The 22,738-nt window shown below is 39.0% G+C and overlaps 1 protein-coding gene and 1 non-coding gene across 3 annotated transcripts in view; one reads left to right on the top strand and one right to left on the bottom strand.

Moving 5' to 3' along the window:
* The window catches only part of Ube2v2 (ubiquitin conjugating enzyme E2 V2), a 30,683-nt gene extending 9,360 nt beyond the window's left edge, over positions 1 to 21,323 (top strand). Inside the window, exons 2-5 of one of the 2 annotated variants that reach the window (XM_075970610.1) lie at positions 6,731 to 6,879; positions 10,554 to 10,679; positions 15,652 to 15,693; positions 20,443 to 21,323. In XM_075970610.1, coding sequence (XP_075826725.1) covers positions 6,731 to 6,879; positions 10,554 to 10,679; positions 15,652 to 15,693; positions 20,443 to 20,589 — 464 coding nt within the window. In that variant the 3' untranslated portion in view covers positions 20,590 to 21,323. The remainder of the gene's footprint in view (positions 1 to 6,730; positions 6,880 to 10,553; positions 10,680 to 15,651; positions 15,694 to 20,442) is intronic. The other variant, XM_075970621.1, reaches the window with a different exon arrangement.
* LOC142842739 (5S ribosomal RNA) lies at positions 1,600 to 1,718 on the bottom strand. Its single transcript, XR_012909420.1, has one exon. It is a non-coding gene; the product is annotated as a 5S ribosomal RNA (ribosomal RNA).
* Positions 21,324 to 22,738: the final 1,415 nt, after the last annotated feature.

Here is a 22,738-nt window from a genome sequence, read left to right as displayed (position 1 = left end):
TCACTGTGCCCTTTCACCCTGATGGCTCTACCCACAGGTCTAAGACCAATGGGGACACCTCAGGAAGGACTTAACTCCTGAAATTGCCCCTAGTTGTTGAAGTAGTTTCCTTTTTTTTTTTTTTTTTTTGAGACAGGGTTTCTCTGTAGCTTTGGAGCCTGTCCTGGAACTAGCTCTTGTAGACCAGGCTGGCCTTGAACTCACAGAGATCTGCCTGCCTCTGCCTCCCGAGTGCTGGGATTAAAGGTGTGCGCCACCACTGCCGGCAAGGTAGTTTCTTATAGTGATGCTTTGTGTAATGTGTTAAGGGTCATTTGTATTGCAGTGCATCAATACCTTTACTGCTTGAAGAAATGTGGCATATCTATACTATGCATTTTATTTGTCCATTCACTTGTTGATGGACACTTGACTACTTTTAAAAATTTATTGTGGCTATTGGGAATAAGGCTGCTGCTAACATTTGTATCTCTTCTGAAATGTGCTTTTTAATGTAGAGACTTAGAAGCGGAATTGCTGGGGAGTAGTGACAACTGTTTAACTGTTGGAGGAACTGCTGCCCTGCTCTTCCCATGCTCTGACAGTTCGAGGGAACTGACTTTACAGTCTTAGCAGCAGTGGAATCTGTCCTGGAACTAGCTCTTGTAGACCAGGATGGCCTCAAACTCACAAACTCACAAAGATCCGCCTGCCTCTGCCTCCCAAGTGCTGGGATTAAAGGCATGCGCCACCACTGCCCGACCCTTACTGTGGTTTTGATTGGTATTTCCCTGATGCCTAGTGATGATGAGTATCCTTTTGTATGTTTGTTAGCCATTTATATGTTCTTGAGGAGATTCCATGTTCATCAGTTTTATTTTCATTTTTAATTTTAAACTTTAAAACAGGGTGTCATGTAATCTAAGTTAGCCTTAAATTTAGTATGCAGCTAAGACTGACTTTTAAATCTTTTTGAAAATGTATTTATCCTTACATTTGTGTGTGTGTGTGTCTGTGTCTGTCTGTCTGACTGACTGACTGCTACTTGAAAGTCGAATTTTCTACTATTATATGGAACTTAGGGATTGAACTTGGGTGTTAGGCTTGGTGGCAAGCACCTTTATCTCCTGAGAATTTTGCCAGCAGATCTTGAATTCTTGCTCTCTGGGCTTCACTTACCAAGTGCTTGGATTATAGGCATGTGCTACTGTGGCCAATTCTTTGACTATTCTTAAATTGGGTTGCTTTTCCTTTTCTTCTCTTTAATTGTTTAGTTCAAGAAGTTCTTTATTCTAGATAGAAATTTCTTCTCAGATAATATACTTCGCAAGTATTTCTCCCGTGTTTTGTCACTTGCCTTCACTTGACATAATAATACATAGATGTAGTAATAGAGAACTACATTTGATTATATTTAAAAAGTACAGTTAGTTTTCAAGTCAACTGTGCAAAGAACATTCCTGCTTGCGTAAGCACTGTGCCTTTTTATGCTAGTGGGACTTATCTCAGTTCCTATTGCTACTGCCAAGTCTGCCTTTCAGAGAGCCCACTGGGCCAGCTAGAATGTATTTGAGCTTAGCTTTTTTTTAATTTTTGTTTTGTTTTGTTTTTTTTTTTTCAAGCCTACAGCACCTGGTATTCCCAGGTGGTCTCCCATCCAAGTACTAACCAGGCCCGACCCTGCTTAGCTTCTGAGATCAGACGAGATCGGGCGCGTTCAGGGTGGTATGGCCGTAGACTTGAGCTTAGCTTTTTGAATCCCATCCTCCTCCTGTTCTTTTTACTCCTGTTTCCCTTCTTTTGAGAACTTGAGCTCATGCTTAGGTATCACTTTCTTTTCCTGCTTCTCCCACCACCCATTGCCTCTGCTCTGCTATGGAAGGAGGTACTGACCTCAGGCGTCTGGGTTACCCTTCTGTCCCCTGAGGACTCAAGCTTTTGAACTCTTGAGTTCTTGTTGCTATTCTTAGGGCTAGGGTCATCCTTTCCTAAGCCATTACTCTGCCCATTCCTCCCGGTCAATGTGTTTGTTCGTCCTCCTTTTTGGTGTGGGTGTTGTCTTTAGAACCTTGTGTAGATTTGTCTTTTGGTAAGTGCTTTATCACCTAGCTTGCCCTTCGTTTTCTGATTGATGACCTTGTGGTTTTATATGGTTACCATGGGACAGAGTGGCAGGAGTCTGATTTCACCTTGAGACTTGAAGTTTAACTTCGCATTAAACAAGCTTTGTAGCTAGTAATCAGGGATGTTGCAGACCATCTATTCTGTGGAGATATTGTGATTTGCCTAGGTCTTTCAGTGTAGTGACTAATGTTACTGAAAAGTACAGATGATGCACAGATTGATATACATTGATTTGTGCTAGTATCAGCTACCCAAGTTACCAGCTGCTGTTTATTAAATAGTACCAACGTGAGGTAATTTCCCCAGAGGAAGTGCTTATTAGTGAAGTCTGACTTTTTTGAAGGGTTTACCTCATAAACAGTGGTTTGAAGGAATAGTTGTTTATTTTGTTTTATTCAGTCTTCAACTTTCTGGATTACTCAGGAGAGCAATTGTAACCAGTTAGTAGTCTTTTTCAGAAGACCACACATCTAACTTGTAAAGTATGTACCATTCCTAATTTTACTGAGATTATAACTAGAAGAGATGGTGGAGTGTTGTTACTTGTCTGTATCCCCTCTTTATTCTAAGGAAAGCACCCCTTCATAGTTCTTCGGTAAGCATTGTTAGCTGCTTTACTGGCATGTTCTCCTTTGAGCTTGTCTATTTCCTTGCACCACCTGTAGCATGTACAGATAACTTGGTGCTTTGTGCTTGCATGAGCCCATTAACCTGGTGTTATCATTGGGTCTTAAGATCTTAGGAAGAGGCATTTTGTCCCTGAATGTTCAGTCTCAGCAGCACTATTTTTTTTAAATTTATTTATTGATTAAAGATTTCTGTCTCTTCCCCGCTGCCTCCCATTTCCCTCCCTGTCCCCCAATCAAGTTTCCCTCCCTCGTCAGCCCAAAGAGCAATCAGGGTTCCCTGCCCTGTGGGAAGTCCAAGGACCACCCACCTCCATCCAGGTCTAGTAAGGTGAGCATCCAAACTGCCTAGGCTCCCACAAAGCCAGTATGTGCAGTAGGATCAAAACCCATTGCCATTGTTCTTGAGTTCTCAGTAGTCCTCATTGTCCACTATGTTCAGCAAGTCCGGTTTTATCCCATGCTTTTTCAGACCCAGGCCAGCTGGCCTTGGGGAGTTCCTGATAGAACATCCCCATTGTCTCAGTGTGTGGGTGTGCCCCTCGCGGTCCTGAGTTCCTTGCTCGTGCTCTCTCTCCTTCTGCTCCTGATTTGGACCTTGAGATTTCTGTCCGGTGCTCCAGTGTGGGTCTCTGTCTCTGTCTCCTTTCATCGCCTGATGAAGGTTAATATTCAGGAGGATGCCTATATGTTTTTCTTTGGGTTCTCCTTATTTAGCTTCTCTAGGATCACGAATTATAGGCTCAATGTCCTTTATTTATGGCTAGAAACCAAATATGAGTGAGTACATCCCATGTTCCTCTTTTTGGGTCTGGCTTACCTCACTCAGGATAGTGTTTTCTATTTCTATCCATTTGCATGCAAAATTCAAGAAGTTCTTGTTTTTTTACTGCTGAGTAGTACTCTAATATGTATATATTCCATACTTTCTTCATCCATTCTTCCATTGAAGGGCATCTAGGTTGTTTCCAGGTTCTGGCTATTACAAACAATGCTGCTATGAACATAGTAGAGCATATACTTTTGTTGTATGATAAGGCCTCTCTTGGGTATATTCCCAAGAGTGGTATTGCTGGATCCAGGGGTAGGTTGATCCCGAATTTCCTGAGAAACCGCCACACTTCTCAGCACTATTGAGAGAGTAAGAGCATTTGCTGTAAGCTCAGCACATTTTACACTGGGTTATTGTGGTGTCATCATTTCTGGTGGTATTGGCTCTGTGCCAGTGACTTAACGAGAAAATACAAGTACAGTGTTACATGTTTTTTTTTTTTACAGCATTTAATTTACCATTCAGAAATGATAGACTCTAAAGGTATGTTATGCCCGAATTCATTAACATAATCGAGGCTTATTTCCTCTTTACCTAGTGGTATTAATATGTAGCAAATAGGTTTGTGAATGAGTAATCTGTTGTAATATGAGCGGCGGGGCTGCTTCCCCGCCACCCGGCTAGCTTTACCAGAAATAATTACACGGAAACTGTATTCTTTTAAACACTGCCTGGCCCATTAGTTCCAGCCTCTTATTGGCTAGCTCTTACATATTGATCTAATCCATTTCTAATAATCTGTGTAGCCCATGAGGTGGCTTACCAGGGAGGATCTTAACCTGCGTCTTTGTTCGGCAGGAGAATCATGGCGACTCCCTTGACTCAGCTTCTTTCTCCCAGCATTCTGTTCTGTCTACTCCACCTACCTAATTTTCTGTCCTATCAGAGGCCAAGCAGTTTCTTTATTACTTAGCCAATGAAACAACAGATAGAAAGATGACCCTCCTCCATCAGTAATCCATGTAGTTTTAGAGTGGTTTGGGGAGAGATGGTCAGAGTCTTTGTGATCATCACACAAAGAGTATGATTAATAATTGTGTGATTAATTTTCCTGTCTATATAGTAACTCATGGCCCATACCGTGCTTTCAGAAACTTAGAAGTCATTTAAATTGGAGGTCCTTTGACTTGTGGTTCAAACTATAGTTCAAATGCACCAAATGTTCAAAGTTTGATTTAAATTTTGTCTTTTTCATTTTGTCTAGTTAGTTCTAGGCCGTATTTTAGCATCTGGCACATGTCTTACAGTTCAATTGTAGTGCTTTATATCATGGACGCTTGTGTGGTTGATGCCATCTTAGATTTATAAGGAGGTAGTTATAAATCTATTGAGTCACTCTTTGGGGTGAATGTGTTAGATTTAAAATACTTTATTCTTCAAAAATGCTTCTCTTCTAATCTGTGAATGAAACATGTCAATTTAAAATAGTGAGTTCCAGGCTAGCCAGAGCTACATAGTGAAACTCAGTTTTTAAACAAAGGAAAACACAAGAGAAATAAATATATTTTAAATGTTAGCTATGTTTTTGAAATATTTATTTTGGAAATGAAAGTTAAATTGCTGCTCTAGTGACTTCATTTTAGCAAGATACTCATTTTTCTTTTCTACCCCCATCCTACTCCTGAGATAGGGTTTCTCTGTGTAGCCTTGGCTATCCTGGAACTCGCTCTGTGGACAAGGTTGGCCTCGAACTCAGAGATCCACCTATCTCTGCCACCCAATTGCTGGGATTAAAGGTGTGTGCCCAACACTACCAGGCTAGCAGGAATGTCTTATCTGTTTTTTTTTTTCTGTGTGAATTAAAAATTTACCATTATACGGGCATTTGTATAAATTGTGTCTAATGATGGCTGCAATTTAATTGCAAAGTTTTTGTTTTCCAAAGCTTTATAGGGATAGGAGCATAGCTCAGCGGGAGTGTGTTTGTGTGGAGTGCTTGAGGCCCTAGGTAGTTCAGTGATGGAGATTATCTGGCAGATGTAGGGCTCCTTTGATCAGGTACAGGAGCCCTAACTCCTGGGACCAGTGGGGGCCATGGGTGGTGGTTCACATCAGTATTCTAGAAAACCTTAACCCTTTGTTGCATTTTCTAGGATTGAATAAAATTCTCATAAAAAGTTATTAGAGTTTGTATATTCATATATATCATTTGCTAATTGAACAGTCTGGTTTTGCCCATTAATTTTATGTCAGTGTCCTTGACTAAGAACCTCAGCTAGTGGAAAATGATCATTTTATGATATTTTCTTCATAATTGATATATGCCAGTATAAAATTGATTGAGTAGGAATTTATATACATGTTCAGTACTGCTATAATGTTTGACACAATGCTTTCTAGTGACATTTTCATTAAAAATATTTTTTTCATGCTATATATTTTGATCATATTTCTTCTCCCCAAACTCTTTATATTCTCTCAACTGCCACCCGTTAATCATATTTTGTCTGTCTGTCTATGTGTGTGTCTCATAAAACAAAAACCAAATTGAAAATCATTTATAAAAAAGCCAACAAGGTAAAAAATAACAAAAGAAAACAAAAAGCCTATGCACACACAAATCTTGAGTCTGTTTTGTGTTGGCCTTCTGCTCCTGGACATGGCACTTCCCTGAGGTGTGGTTGATATAGTGACCATCCAGTGACATTACATTAGGGAAAACTGACACGTAGGAACTCACAGAGACCACTGCAGCACATACGTGACCTGTCCAGGTTCAAACCAGATAAAATTTCAGCACCAAAAAAGGGAGGTGGATACAAAGTCCCACTTAACCAAAAAGCTATTTGCAATTGTTACCAACTGTCCTTTTCATCTTAAGGGATTATTAGGCCAGATATTGACTGAGGCCCAATACTATTTTGAGGGAAGCTTGCCTTTGGGTGTAATTGTGTGAAAACTAATCTACAAAAGGCTTAATTATGCATCTCTTGCTGGGTGGTGGTGGTGGCAGTGCACACCTTTAATCTCAGCATTTGGGAGGCAGAGGCAAGCTCACTGATTTCAAGACCAGCCTGGTCTAACAGGTGAGTTCCAGGACAGCCAAGGCTATGGAGAGAAACCCTCTCTCGGCCCCTCCGCCCCATACCAAAAACCTGAACAAAACAACAAAACCTTCTATCTTAATAATTATGAGCTTTTACGTTGACACTGACATTCTTTTGTATAGGAGTTAAAGTTCCTCGGAATTTTCGCTTGTTGGAAGAACTTGAAGAAGGACAGAAAGGAGTAGGTGATGGTACCGTTAGCTGGGGCCTTGAAGATGATGAAGACATGACACTTACAAGGTGGACAGGCATGATTATTGGGCCACCAAGGGTCAGTGCTATATTATACATATTTATTGTTTATTTTGAGTGAATGTTTAATTTTATTGGTAATAAAAGACAATTGTGATAACTTTTGACAGGAAGAATTCCTGCATCTTAGTATGTTTTATGTGCATTTATTTATTGATATCTCTTGTTTGAAGGGTATAAGCTTGAGAACTGGGATTGAGGAGGAGTGGCATGGTTGTTGCCCCCAAAGTGTTTGTGTTTTAGTAGAGAAGAAAACAAACAAACAAACAAAAAACCAGTCCAAGTGTTAGATTTTAATATGGCTGAGCAAGTTCATCATGTTTCTTCTACTGGAACAAATTGAGGAAGGCTGAGCAGAGAAGGAAGTTGCCTTTGGAATGGGCTATAAAGGACTGATTGGTAGGATTTTTGAAGGTTGAGACCTGTGGGGGATAAAGGACATTCTGTGTCAAAGAGGAAGTGGAGGGGATATTTGGAAGAGTGTCACATGTTGCCTCCTCTCTTATGTGACTGAAGATCTCTTAGATTGGCTTGCAGTGATTACATAATTGCTTCTGCCCTCTTTCATAGGCCTGAGTGGGGTATTAGAGGTCTAAATACCATAATTTACAAGATAGAGCAGCAATTTTAAGACACTGGAGGTAATAGTGCAGTGGTAGAACATATGAAATTAGAATGCATACCATTTCAGCAGCAATAAAACAAAATAGCTAGGGTTCTTTTTTTTTTTTTTTTTTTTTTTTGAGTTAGGGTTTCTCTGTGTAGCCTGGTTGCCTGGCACTCACTTTGTAGACCAGACTGGCTTCAAACTCAGAGATCCACCTGCCTCTGCCTCTCAAGTGCTGGGATTAAAGGTGTGCACCAAAATTGCCTGGCTAAGATTCGTAAATATTTTCTAGTACTGTTATTGATCTCTTGTGTATTTGTTCTTCAGTCTTTCTCAGAATTGTCTGAAGTATTTTTACATAGTTTTTTCCTAGATGGAGATACTTTTTTCTATAGTGCATTCTTTAGTTAGTAGTCTTATTCAGTGTGTTCAACACAAATTTGAAAGATTTATTTGTTTGCTTGTTTATTGTGATACTGGGATTGAACCTAAGGCATCACCCATGCTGGATATGTGTGCTACCACTGAGCTGTGTCCCCAGACTTTTTTGCTTTTATTCTGAGACCCAATCTCAGCATCCTCCAGGCTGACTGTGAACTCAGTCTGTGGACCAGGTAGACTTTGTACTTTAATCCTGCTAGTTCAGCCTTCTGAGTAGTTTAGGATCATGACTTCTTCCATGAGGACCGATTTTTTTTTCTCTCTTACCGTCCGTTGGAAGAAGACCTGTTCTCTTTAGATGGAATTTAGATTTTTTTCCTGTTTATTAAAAAATGTAATTAGCAATGTTAGACAAGTGTATTCTGTGGCATTTGCTGGTGTTCCTTTGCAGTCCTTTATACCAAGTCTGTTAAGAGCACACAGTGTGCAGATTTCATGTGCACTCCTGAGAGCCTCCTTCTGACTTATCTGATTCTTCCATAAGATATTTGAGAAAGGAAATAGAAGGTTGGTGGTTAAAAGACTTTATAACTTGGTATTTGTGATGAAAACTGATATTTTTTCACTGTGTCTAAACATTATTATGTTAGTCTAGCTAAAAGAAAATTAAAAGCAAGTAGTTATAACATTCTGGCTTAGACTGGTTTGAAGATTTAAGTCAAAACTTGGTAAAAATATAAGTTTGAAATTGTTTAGATTGTTTTTTTTCTCCAGCCACTACCCTCAGTAGACTTTATATCTGAAGAATGTGTTGGGCCTGTGTCTTGCATACAGACTCTTAGCATAGTTTCCTGATAGGGAGGAAATGCTGTAGCTCCTACTTTATTTCTCTCCATTTGGGTCTCCAGTGGGATTTCCAAGCTACTTGCTTTTTCTGGTGTAAAGGCTGTTTGTGTAGCTCCTGTCTCTTAGCTCACGGAGACACAGACAGTAGGCCATGGGCCTTCTCCTTTGTTGGGTCATTGCATTCGAGTTGTGTGTGTGTGTAATAAGGCTTATGACCAAGGTGTATCATAAAATGAAATATACATTTATTTCATTAGAGTTTTACATGACAAGGTAGGTTTTATAGAATTTTATACTGCTTAATTAAGAGTGAACAGTCTAGAATATGTTTGTGCAAAGAGAGCCTAATCTAGTAGTACTGAATAGAGAGAGAGGAACTGAATAAGGTCCATTACGTTCTTTTCTATTCCTTTCTTTTCAGAGATGAAAATTGTTTTCTGGCTGTAAGGATGAGATTTATTGGCCTACTTTAGGATATGCCTGCCAGGTTTTGTGATCTGATTCAGGGAAGAAGAGGACAAGGATCTGCTTCTGTTCATTTTTTTTTGTTGTTGTTTGCTTTTAGGGGGGCAGAGTCTTGCTGTGTAGCCTAGGCTAGTTTCAGACTTGAAGTGATCCTCTTTCCTCAGCCTTCCTAATGCTGGTATTACAATTATACTGCCATACGTGGAATTTTTTGTTTTTAATATAATTTTTTTTAGATAATCTGATCTGCATTCAAATTGAAGAACCATGAAAAAGATTCTCTCTTGAGAACTGTTTGATTTCACTCAGTTTTATATAGTACCAATGTGCTGGGTGTATGACTGTTAACTGTCAAATTTGGGTGAGTTTTATAGAGCTCTTTCAAAATATTGAAGTGTTTAATAACATGTATCAGATTGTTTCATAATTTTATATTACAGCAGTTCAATGTTACATATCTGAACTCTACTTGATAATAGCTTTCATTTATCAAAGCTAAATGTTTGAATGAGCTCTGTACTTGTTAATATGGCTTATTTTCTTCCTAGTTTTATATAGGCATCAATTTACTATGCAGTATCCTATTTCAGAACTGTACTAGTGAGCAAAAGCTATAATGAGAAAGAAAAGCTAATTATTAAATGAGAATAAACCTGAATAGCCTTGAAGTGTAAGTCATAGCCTTAAAATTCCTGTTTTATAAGAAAGAATGTAGTATTAGCTAAACTTCATTAATTTAGAAACCATATTTGAAAATATGTATAAATATGATGTATACATTAATTCAGATAATAGAGTTAATAAACCACAGAATTCATTAAGTAGTAGTAAAGTAATGGGAAACGAAAAATTGTTTAATTGTAAGATGAGATATGTTATGATTTTCCTTTGTTGGAAGTAATTGCCTGCCTATCTGTGAAAAGTGATCATAATTTTTTAGCCAACAAATCCATGTGAGAATAAAAAGAGGCATCGTTAGTGTTACTGAGATAATAGAAACCACTGAGATTGTTCTGGGTGATGAAAGCCTTTATATATGTGTGACATAAACCACACACTTGTCCTTTCAGTATCTTTTTATTTTAAAGTAAAATCTAAATGTAAGTTGGTTTTTCTTTCTAATTTGTTATCGACACCATTTGTGTCACAAAAAATAAGTTCTGATTATTCTGATTGCACTTGGTAGAATTATTTTGGTTTCATACTATAAGCATGAAAAATGCTTAGTGATTTTTCCCCTAACTATATAGTTAAAATAGCTTTGTGCAGAAGTTTGTATGCCGTCACACACCATCATAACAAGTTTGTGCATACGACATTCTTCTTTGTTAACAGGTGGGCAGGAGTTTAGTTTTTGTCATTATGATTGTGCCTTCTTTTTCCTATCTTTCCAGACAAACTATGAAAACAGAATATATAGTCTGAAGGTAGAATGTGGATCTAAATATCCAGAAGCTCCTCCATCTGTTAGATTTGTAACAAAAATTAATATGAATGGGATCAATAATTCCAGTGGAATGGTAAGTTTTATTTTTATATAGCATATAATATATAGGCAAGAATTTTCAAAGTTTTGTTCAGTTGAAAGAAAGAAGTTTGTCACTCAGGAGGTAGAAGCAGGGGGATTGGGAGTTTGAGGCCAACCTGGGCTACATAGTTGGTTCTTTTACCAAAAATAAAAAATAAAAATAAAGTTTGTCTTAGGTTGTTTTTTATGTCTTCTCCTCCTTTCAAGATATAATGTTACCCGATAGCTAGCTCCAGACTAGCCTTGAACTTGAACCAGTCCTCTGCTTCAGCACTCTGAGTGTTAGGAATATAAGCATTCAGCCGCCAGACCTATCCTTACAATCTTCTGGTGTTAAAAACTAACTTTTTTTTCTTAGAATTTTATTAATTGCATTCATTTAGATTAGTTTGAACTAATCTTCTCTTGATGAAAAGGCTTACTATTCTTTAATTATTTCTTTCTTTAGAGGTACCTTTTGAGATTAAAAGAATGAATTTTCATAAAGTTTGTTTTTCTTTGAGGAACAAGTATGTCTGTTTGATTATTCTTGGCTAAGCATGGTTGACACATTAAAGTGGATAACAGAAAGAGTAAGTTGTCCTCACCTATACAAGTTAGTAGGGTAGCTGATTTTCTAAGGTGAGTAGATTGTTGGTTAGGTTCCTAGGACTTTGGACTCATGCTCTTAAGGTGCTGTGTTGAGAGCACACTCCGTGCGGAGTATATGCTAGGGAGCAGAATAGCATCAGCATAGTAGGGTGAATTTCATCCCTCCTGGGAAGGAAGACTGTCAACATTCTTGACTCCATCTGTGTCCCCTCTCCGTACCAATAATATTTTATGTTTTATCCATTCCCCCCTCCCCACTTTTCTTTTATTATTAAAAGTCACAAGTTTATGCTAATACTATTAGAAACAAAGAATAATTTTGGTGTCACACAAAGGTACATGTGAGCAAAGTAGAAGTAGCTGGGCATTGCCATTCTTTCTTCACAAATGGTACACCAGAACACAAACCTTGCTACCGAGCGTACGTTGACAAGATATTTTCCATCTTTTATTCTTGACATAGGTGATAACTATGTCTTGTCCTATTGGTGCGTGCTCAACTCCACATCTGAGGAGATTGACTGATTGGCACTAAGGGAAGGTTTAGGAAATAGCAGTCCTTGCTGGTGTAAACATCTACCTTTGGAGCCAGTTGTGCCACCATTGTGCTACAAGTCCTTCTCCTCGGGGAGGAGAGGGTTTGATTTCATTTTATACTCCCAGGAAGCAGTTCATCACTGAAAGACATCAGGGCAGGATCTCAAGGAAAAAACTGCAGCAGAACACTGGGAGAATGCTCCTTACTGGCTCATCTCTCTGACTTGCTCAGCTAAGTTTCCTGCATAGCCCAGGCCAACTTGCCCAAGAGGACACTGCACACAGTAGTAGCTCTCCTTCAATTAGCAATGAAGAAAATGCCCCATAGACTCGCCCACAGGCCAGTCTGGTCGAGGCAGTTCCTCAGTTGAGGTTCCCCCTTCCCAGATGTTTCTTGTTTGTTTACAATTTACAAAAATTAACCAGCACAAAGTGCGTTAAAGTGAAGGTGTGCTCATGTGGAAGTCAAGGACAACTTTCTGGGACAGTGGATCCTCCACCAGATGAGCCATATTTCCTGCTTCCCACAGTCCTTACAGAGCAAGTAGCCAGGATAATTACCACTGTTATTTTGGTTCAATTTAACTGTGACTTTTTGATAAAATGGCTGGCCAGATGTTGCAGTGAAGTAGAGCATCAGGCTAAAATCTAATATCATTTGTCCTTTATTATCCTTTGGCTTTGGCCGAAGATGTAACCTTCTCTTTAATTTAGCAGGTGTCGTTGCTGTGTGTACTGCTGTGTTTACACTATGCAAGTCTGCATGGATGTACACATGTCTCATCTTGTTTGTTATAATGAACAAGCCAGTTTGAGCTACTACATACTGAACTATAACAATGGAATTTGTCATTTTTAGTGTTTAAAATTCTCTGCACCACTGCTGAGCAATTAGGTTAATTTTAAGTTTTCACTGAAAAGTTTGTTGCAATGAGTGTTAAAAGTTTTTGCGTCTATGTGTGCAAATATGTGTGTGTATGAGTGCACACTTGTGTCACAGTCAAGAGGACAGCTAAGAGGAGTCAGATTTTTCTTTCTACTGTATAGTTTCCTGCAGTCAAACTCAGGTTGTCAGGTTTAGTGGTGAGCACCCGATAGTGAATAGTTTTACACAGTATTATAAAACAATAGGAAAATTACTAGGAAAATGAAATAAAAAGACAAAATACTAGTTCAAATTTTGGGGATAGGAGTGCACCTAGTCATACAATTTGGGCTATTGGTCTTATTTTTCTGTAAGCATAGGATGTGACTGACATTGCCTCTATGGATCTGCCTTTAACAGTATTGGCTCTAAAGTTATCTTATGCCCCAAGAAAACTCACATTTTACTTTCAGTTTCATTAACTAAAGCTCAACCAGGAAGTGGTTAAATGAACTTCAGTCAGCTTTGGAAACTTTGCTTTTTGATCCATTTGTTTCAATTTAAAAAAAAGAAAAAAGAAAAGTTGAAATACTTATGTTTATCATAGAGACTTACAAAAATACCAGTAATGAAGGGAAAACTTGCATACTCATCCCAGTACTCAAAGTATGACTGAATAATTAGAGCTGTTTGAAATTAGAGCAAAGAAAATAAAGGAAAATGGAAGGAGTAGGCCGATTAAATCTCTGAGACTACTTCATAGTGTTTGTGTGAATAAAGATTTTTTCAGTTGTGTGTGTGGGGACATTAAAATATTTTCATAAAGATGGAAGGTATAAAAAGATTTGAATTCTTTGTTATAGACTAAGTTTTGCAGTATTTGACAGAAGACTAGTATTTAATGTTTCTTACACTAGAAATGACCCTAATTTTCTCCAAGAACAGCCAGTATCTGCTGAACATCTCTTTAGCCCTTAAATACATATTTTAAATTGAGAAAAATATTTTTCTACTAAGTAATTTTAATAAACACCCAAGTAGATGAATCTTAAACAAAACATTGGACATTTTATTTTAATATCTAACAGTTGTAAAATAAGCATAGGCAAAATATTTGTTAATAGTCCTGGAGACAATCTTTTTTTTTTCCTGACAAATTTGAATTAATTTGCTTAAAATTTGAGTAGGGGGATTGGGGAATGGGCAGTGAGATGGCTCAGTAGCTAAAAGCATTTATAGCTCAATACAGATGACTAGAGTTTGATCCTTGGAACCCACATTTAAGAAAAAAATTCTGGTTCAAATCTGTAATTCTAGCACTCCTAAGGCATGTTGAGGGCAGGAGACTAGAGAGAGAAATGGCTAGAAACTTCTATAAACAAGCACAGTAACAGAAATAACGTAGAACGTACTACTCAGTCCTTCCTTACATGTACACTGTTGATGCTCTCAAGCTCTCTCATATATTCATATGCCGAATATATATCTTTAAACAGAAGGATTTTAGTTGGGTGTGTGGTGGCAGATGCCTATAATCCTAGCACCTAGAGATCCAGGCACTTAAAGGAATTCAAGGTTTTCCTCAGCTACATAGCAAGTTTAAAACTAACTTGGGCCACATGAGACCCTGTGCACAACAAAACATCTTTTGAGCTAAAAAGAACTTGGGTTAATTGAGTGGTTTCAGTTTACATGACACAGAAGCCAGTTTGTTTTTAATAACTATACATATGTAAATACATATACACGATTTGTACATATTCACAGTTAGACCTAAAAATAGACCAGGTGACTTCCCAAAGTTTGTTTAGATTTAACATGCCAGTTTTTTTTTCTTCTTCTTTCCTTAGGCTACTGATTTGACCATAGTAGTAAGCAATCCTTAATTCTAAACTTCACTTGCAATGATAAAGATACAACTTACTAGAAACAACATTGAAAGTTCATGTGTTGAGGAGATGAATTAACCTAAACATTATTGAGAAGAGCTAGTAAAATCTTAAAAGTCAAAAGGGGAAGCCTGCTAAACAAGCAGGATGGTAGAATTTCCTGTTCAAGAGCTAATCAACAGAAAGACACCCCTACTCATGGAAATTTCTTCTGTATTCTATCTTCAGGTCTAGTTTCCAAAATTTCCAACTTATAATTCCCTTTTGTATCTAAAAGAAAAGCAGTGTGAAAAAGAAGGACAGTAAACCGTAGGATGCTCCAGCTCTAAATGAGTTCTACAGTACTGCACTACTGGCCTGTGCTGTATTTACAGTTGAGATACATGCTTATTGGGCTCCGGCTAGAAGTAGACATGTACTGCCTTGTTCTGTATTTCTTCAGTTTCCCATGGGTTGGGCTTTCTGAGTAGACAAAGCATATTGCCTATTTTGTTATTAGTTCTTTAAAACATTAGATATACAAAATAGCTGGGTTCTTAAACTCTCATGAAATAAAACCCTATAGATTGTACATCTTAGAGCCCCCCCATTTCTGTCTTACTGTTTTGTTGATGTGATGAGTCATTGTGACAAGTCAACTCTTAGGAAAGGAAGCATTTAATTTGGGGCTTAACAGTTTTCGTGGGTGAGTCCATGGCCTTCATGGTGCTGGATCAGTACTGAGTGCTTTACGTCTGATCTGTAGGGAGAGACAAACTGGCATGGGCTTTTGAAATGTTAGAGCCCACTCCCAGTGATACACCCCCTCCAACAAGGCCACACCTTCCATTCTTCCCAAAGAGTTCCACTAACTGGTGGTGATTAAATATTTTATTTTGGTCTTTCAAACAACCATATTGAAAGTAGTTCTCCCCAAACTACTTAGGGGAGAAAGGCTTTATTTTGACCTTTAGTTTGAGAGACACAGTCAAGAAAGCTCAAGTAAGGTAGGGAACTTAAGCATTAGGCAGCTAGTCACATCGCAGGTAGGAAGCAGAGAGATAAATGCTGGCATTCATCTCTTTTTTCTCCTTTTTATTCAGCTCAGGACCTCAGCCCGTGGAATGGTGCCACCCACATTTAGGGTAGGTCTCGCCACCTCTTTTAACCCAATCTAGAAATTCTCACAGCCACACACCAAGAGATTTGTCTTGTAGATAATTGTGTAGCTAGTTAATAAGACTGCTAGTTATAGAAATGAGAGGGTCTCAGCAGGAGAAAAGTTTGAGGGTGTGAAAACAATGTATTGGCCAAGAGATGAGCAGGGTTCCCTATCCATGAGATTGCAGGTGTGACAAAATGCACTTAAAGAGGAAAAGGAATAGAAAGCTCCATAGCATGTGCCATCGGAGAGGCCATTCCTAATGGGTTTTGGATCCAAAATGTGCTGCTGAATGGGTTTTCCCCTGTGGAAGTCACTCCAGAGTTGATTTACCTCAACCTAGATCTCAGGCAAGAGAGTGGTTTAAGATATTGGACTAGTCTTTAAAGTGATATACTCCTCAATGTCATGATTGTCCCACCTCACCTAAAGTTTGGGAAAAGAGGATTCCTAAGTTCTCCATTGGGAGTACTTGCTAAATATAAGGTAGTCTCTGGCCGTAAACAAATAATTGAAAGGTATATATAAGTTGAAAGAATAAAGCCAAATAGCTAAGCAGCAGTCAAGAACACTATTATTTCAGAATTTTGGTGTACAGGTCACTAGGGAAGACACAGCATAAGGGACTGAGATACTGACGGCAGGAAGCTGGAGGCAGGAACACAGTCCATCTTCGGAGGAAAAGCCTGAGGCAGGAGCTGTACAGAGGCCGTGGAGGACTAGTGTTTACTGGCTTGTTTCTTAGCCTGCTTTCTTATTTCACCTAGGACCATCAGGCCAGGGATGACACTGCCCACAGTGAATTGGTCCTTCTCACATAGCCATCTATCAAGAAAATGTCCCACAGGCTTGCCTACAGGCCAAGTCTGGACGTATTTTCTTGATTAAGATACCTTCTCTGATGATCCCAGCTGCTGTCAAGTTGCCATATAAACAGTTCAGCACAAGCATGTGTATTGCTTTTCCAGAGGGCCTACCCAGCAACCTCCTTTACTTCAGTTCCAGAGGATCTGATGTTGTCCTCTGCACTACAAGGACATTTATAGTCATCATGCATGCATGTGCGTGCCCGTGTGTGTGCATGCATGTGTGCGCATGCACACACACTTGCACTTGTGCGCGTGCACCTGTTGCTCTCTCTTTCACTTACACAATTTAAAAAGTCAATCTTAAAAGCAGCTTAATGCGCTGGCTGTTGAGCCTTGAGAATTTCTTTTCATAGACTCCTCAGATGCTTCTGGCAGTCTCATCTTTCAATGTTTGGGAGGCGATTGGTTGTGTTTGTGTGAACATGTTTGTTCAAAGAAGCAGAGGCTGTCATTTGGCATCATCTTCAGTTCTGAACCGTTTACTGAATTGGGTTTGCTGATTTGGCTAGGCTGGTGCCTTTCAGCTCTGTGCACCCCTGTGGTGGGTACAGGTGCACACTGCTCTGCCTAGCTTTTTGGTTTCCATGTAAGGAATTAACTCAAGTCCTTGAGCTTGCCTGCTAATGACGTGACTGACTGAGCCATCTTCCCAGTGCGAGGTCTAGCATTCTTGACTTGGGTCACAGAGTAGAATTTCAGGATGAGTTGGTGTGAAGCACAGTTTACTAAGAAAAGATTTTTAATTGCAGAGTCAAGCATCGATGTTGAGGGAGAGACTTGGACATTTAAGAAAAGGACAGTTGTGTGTGTGTGTGTGTGTGTGTGTATACATTGCAAGTGGCAAGAATGTCACCTTATTATTTCTTTACAGCATCTTAATATGCATGGCTTCAATTTTTTTCATAATTCTCATCTTGCAGTCTTTTTTTTTTTTTACTCAATGTTTTTAGGTAGCCCTCAGTGGATTTCATTATTCACCACTCTTGTTCTCCATTCCCCTCCCCACTGGTCCTCTTCCTTCTCTTTCTTCCCAATACCCACCCTCCCTTCCTCCCTCCCTCCCTCCTTCCCTCTCTTTCTGTACTATAGGAGATATTTTAGTTATTCTTAAAATGGTCATATAGTATTGTTTTGGGTAAAATAAATTTGTATTAAGATACATTGAAGGCTTTTTTTTTTGAAAAAAATTTCATGTGTGGCATCTATGTAGTCCACCCCCCCCAACTCTTAGCGAATATTTAAAATCTTCACTATATACTGTCTACATTGTTCTCCAGATATTAGACTGCAGTTCTGCAGGTTTGTTTACCGAACACCAAGGCTTGTCTTCATCAAGCCCTACTATGTTACAAGGAAGACTGGTACAATGTAAGTGAGGAATCTGCTCGTGTGCATAGGTATTAGTGGCTAGGTTCGAATCCTGACCTGCCTAGGAGAGTGGATAGGTCATGTGCATGGCTGCTCCATGACAAGCTTCTATATCAGCTTACCAAGCTGCCTAGAAGCCAGCAGCTGGCCAAGCTCACTGCTCACTGATCCATGTACATATATTTAGGCCTTTTCTTTCTGTCAGTAGTATTTCAGTTCCTGCTGCACAGTTCTTATTATTTTTGATCCTACTGTTGTAACTTGGTTAATTCCCTCCCTCCCTCCCTCCCTCCTTTCTTCTCAAGTCATCTCACATTCCAACCACTGTTACTCCCCCTTTCCCCCACCCCTCCTCCCACCTGCCCTACCCCGCTGCAGCCCATCCCCCATTTACTCCTCCCAGTGGGTAAGGATTCCTATGGGAAGTCAACAAAGTCTGGCACATTAAGTTGGGACAGGACCAGGCCTCTCCCCCTGCATTAAGGCTGAGCATGGCATCCTGCTATAGGGATTGGGCTCTAACAAGCTATCTCATGCACCAGGGATAGACCCTGGTCCTACTGCCAGGGGCCTCTCAGATACTCCAAGCTTCACCACTGTCTCCCACATATGGAGGGCCTAGTTAGGTCCCATGGAGACTGCATAGTTGTCAGTCTAGAGTTGATGAGGTTTCACAAAATTGGTTTAGCTGTCTGAAGATGTCTCCATCATGAACTTGACCTCCCCTACTCATATATTCTCTCCTCCCTCTCTTTGATTGGATTCCTGGAGCTCGGCCTGGTGCTTGGTTGTGGATCTTTGCAACTGGTTCCATCAGTTACTGGATGAAGGCTCTGATGAGAGTTGGGGTATTCACCGCTCTGACTACAGGGTTGGGCCAGTTCAGGCATCCTTTCCGCTATTGCTAGGAGTGTTAGCTTGGTTCACCCTTGTGGATTCTTGGAAATTTCTCTAGCTCCAGGTTTCTCCCTAACCCCATAGTGGCTCTCTATATCAAGGTGTCTCTTTCATTGCTCTCCCACTCCTCTCTCCCCCCTTGACTGTTCTATTTCCTCATGTTCTCATCTACCATCCCCTCCCTTTAAATTTCTTCATTTTAGTTTTTAGATTCATTACAAGTAGATAAAGATACAACTTTTTTAAAATCATGGATACTATGAACATACTAGCTTCAGTAGTTTCTTCCCCCACTCTCCCTCTTGTTCTCCCCCTCTCCTCTCTCTGTCTTCCCTTTCTATCTCTCCCTCATCCTCTCTCCTCCCCCCTTTTCCTCTTTCTCCCTTTTCCCCTTTCCCCCTTCTTGTTCCTCTCACCATGTGTTTGAGACAGAATTTCACTATGTATTTCTGGATGGCCTGGAACTCAGTGTATAGGCCAGGTTGGCCTCCAGCTCACAGAGATCTGGGCTATGGGCTGTGTTCCGCCACCCGGCTCCTGGCTCCTGGCTAGCTTTATACCCGAAATAACAACACACAAATTGTATTCATTTAAAGACTGTTTGGCCCATTAGCTCTAGCTGGCTAACTCTCATACCTTGCTTTAACCCATATCTAATAATCTGTGTAGAACCATGAGGCTGTGGCTTACCGGGAAAGATTCAGCATGTCTGACCTGCGTCCATCTTGGGCAGGAGCTTCATCGCATCTGCCCTGGAGAGGAGAGGCATGGTGTCTGCCTCACTTCCTCTTCCTCCCAGCATTCTGTTGTTTACTCCACCCACCTATGTTCTAACCTATCAGGCCAAGCATTTTTTTTTTTATTAACCAATGACCTTCCTCCATCAGAGATCCACCTGCCTCTTCCTCCTGAGTGGCTGGCATTAAAGGTGTACGCCATCATTCCTGGACTCCCAGTAGTTTCTTTAATGCTATTCTTTGAGTTGTCTAAGTATAAGATCATGTTGTCTACATGTAGAAGTAGTTTAAATTGTTTCTTCCTTTTGAATTTTATTGGAAATAGAAAGGAGTATTCTGACCAGTGTTAGTAGATCTAAAATTTATCTTAAATCAACAACCTTCTACTCATGTTAATCATCAAGAAGGTTTATAAATGTAGTTATTTAATATAGTGTTTGTATGCATATGATAGCTCTGGTAATAAGATTGCTGTATGTTTATTGTAAAGTACAGAAAATAAATTTTAAAATTTAAATTTTTAGAAAATCTTGTTAAAGCTTTTCTTGTTAAAGAATATTTTTAAAATATATTATTTTAAATATATTAATTATGAGCCTTAGCATTACAGTATACATTTAAATCTGAAATGTCACAGTATAGCATTCTTGTTTAGGTATATTTAAAATATTGGTACATAGTAGTACATTATCATCAGTAGTACTATTATTAATTTTGTTTACTGTGAAACAGGATTTCCATGTCTATCCCAGGCTGGCTTGACCTTGTGATCTCTTCTCTACTCTGATTTGCTCCACTATGTTTAGCTATGGTTCTGCAGTACTTTGGTAATTAATTGTCCCTTTTTTCCTCCCCTCTCAGGTGGATGCACGAAGCATACCAGTATTAGCAAAATGGCAAAATTCCTATAGCATTAAAGTTGTCCTCCAAGAGCTGAGACGTCTAATGATGTCCAAAGAAAATATGAAGCTTCCACAACCACCAGAAGGACAAACGTACAACAACTGATTTTAGTGGATCTCAAACTTGTCTTAAATCAACAACCTTCTACTCATGTTAATGTCTTGATTAAATATCACCATGCAAAATACCCACACATTAAGTAAAAGAATTCCAGCTGGTAAACATGACCTGGACAGTTGTAAGAATATATTTAATATATGTACACCTATTATGTTTTCAGGTAACAGGAGAAGTGCAGCACAATTTTTCTTTCTCTTCTTAAAGCACTGTCATTTAAACATGAGCCTGAAGTATTCAAAATTGAATTCAGGTTTTCAAGACAAAAGCACGGCAAAGGAGTGTCAGATGGCAGTGGAAACCTTTGTCTTTCTGAACAATAAAGTCTCAAGACGGAAGAGCAGAAATGGCATGCTTATCCATCGTCCTTAGACTACAGCGAACTGTTTAAGTAGCAGGTATAATGAGTAGTCACAGTTGTGTTAACTCGAAGCGGTGCGGGTGTGGGTGCTGACTACTATAGCATCATATAGCTTCAGGATTGTTTTGATACCTGTATTTATAATAAAAAGATGTTTGGGGTATTGATGAATCTCTGTTAAAAGCTGTTCCCGTTTGTTCCATGTAACAGACATGATAAATATTTGTTTACAGTCTTTGTTTAATAAAACATGCTTAGAGGTTTTAAGTGAAGCAACGAAAAGGAAATAGGTGTATGGATATGTGATTTCAGATCAAAGTTAGTCTTGAAATGTAAATAAAATGCGGAATGTGTCCTCAGACTGTGCTATTTCTGTTATATTGGTATTATCTATAGTAGCTATATCAAGGTGGCAAAATTGGGCATTATTAAGCTAGGCATAATGGTGTCAGAAGCAGAGAGATGGCAAGTTCCGGGCCAGCCTGGGCTGGTGAATAAGACTGCATTTCAAACAAAACCAAAACAAAACCAGAAGCATTGAGAATATCACAGATTTTCATTGAAACATGTCTTTTACTTATTCTATTTTATATGCTTGCAGTTGGAATTTACAGAGTATTTTCTTTGACATATCACATGCTTAGTTGAATTTCTTTGCACAAAGAGATATCCCAGTTACGTTTCTAATTTGATTTCATCATAGGTAATATTCAAAAAGGATATTTGCCTTTTAGAAATTTTATAGTTATAGACTACAAATTATTTAAGTATCCATTACTTTTCTCTTTGTAACATCTTTATTTCTATTTGAAACTTTAGGTTATTTACATTGAATGTATTGAAGACATTTCCTTCCTATCAATTTTTTTAGTTGTTATTTAATTTGGGTGTGTGTACATATGCGTGTGCATCTGTGGAGGTCAGAGGATTCCTTTGTGGAGTTGGTTCTCTCCACTTTTATGTGTGTTCCTGGTGTTGAACTCTGATCACCATGCTTGTGAACAAGTGCCTTCACTGCTGAGCCATCTCATTGGTCCCCTCCCCCATCCTTTAAGACCAACAAAAGTTACTTTACCCATTCCACTCCACTTTCACGTTAACAAACCTATGTCTGAACTTGAAAGTTCATTTTTGTTCTTTTATCAAGATGACAAAGATTTATTGTCTTAATAAAAAAATTAGATGTTCAAACTTTACCTATAAAGAAAGTCAAGGAAAAGTATTAATAGTAGGTGGTGGATTATCAATCTATTTCATTCGTTACTTTGATAGCAAGAACAGGTTTCTTGAAACATATTTGGCATGTTTTAAGCTGTTTCAAAGTTAAAACTTATTTGTCAGCATTGCATTAATTAAACTCTTGACGGTTTGTTTAAACATCATCTTCACTGTTACTGGTATTTTGAAATGGTATCACTGTGTAGCCTATGATGGCCTCAAACTTGCAGCCGTATTCCTGTCTGAGCATTCTAAGTACTGGTTCACCATGTTCAGCATAAATGCACCAATTTGAACACAGTTGAATTATCAAAGATGTTTGTTTTTCTTTGTGTGTGTGTGTTTGTGTGGGTGCATGTAGAGGCCTTAAGGTTGTTGTCAAGAATCTTCCTTGACACATTATAATTTGAGACAGGGTTTCTAAGCGAACCCGGAGCTCACTGATGCAGCTAGGCTTGCTAATCAGCTTGTTGCAGAGATCCCCTGCCTCTGCTTTCCAAGGCTGGAATTTCATTTTGATGTGGGTTCTGGGGATCTGATCTCCAACAGGCATTTCAA

This window comes from Microtus pennsylvanicus, chromosome 1 (assembly GCF_037038515.1).
Source record: "Microtus pennsylvanicus isolate mMicPen1 chromosome 1, mMicPen1.hap1, whole genome shotgun sequence".
NCBI lineage: Eukaryota > Metazoa > Chordata > Mammalia > Rodentia > Cricetidae > Microtus > Microtus pennsylvanicus.
Note: the sequence above shows the minus strand (reverse complement) of the source record. Positions and strands in the feature narration are given on the sequence as shown.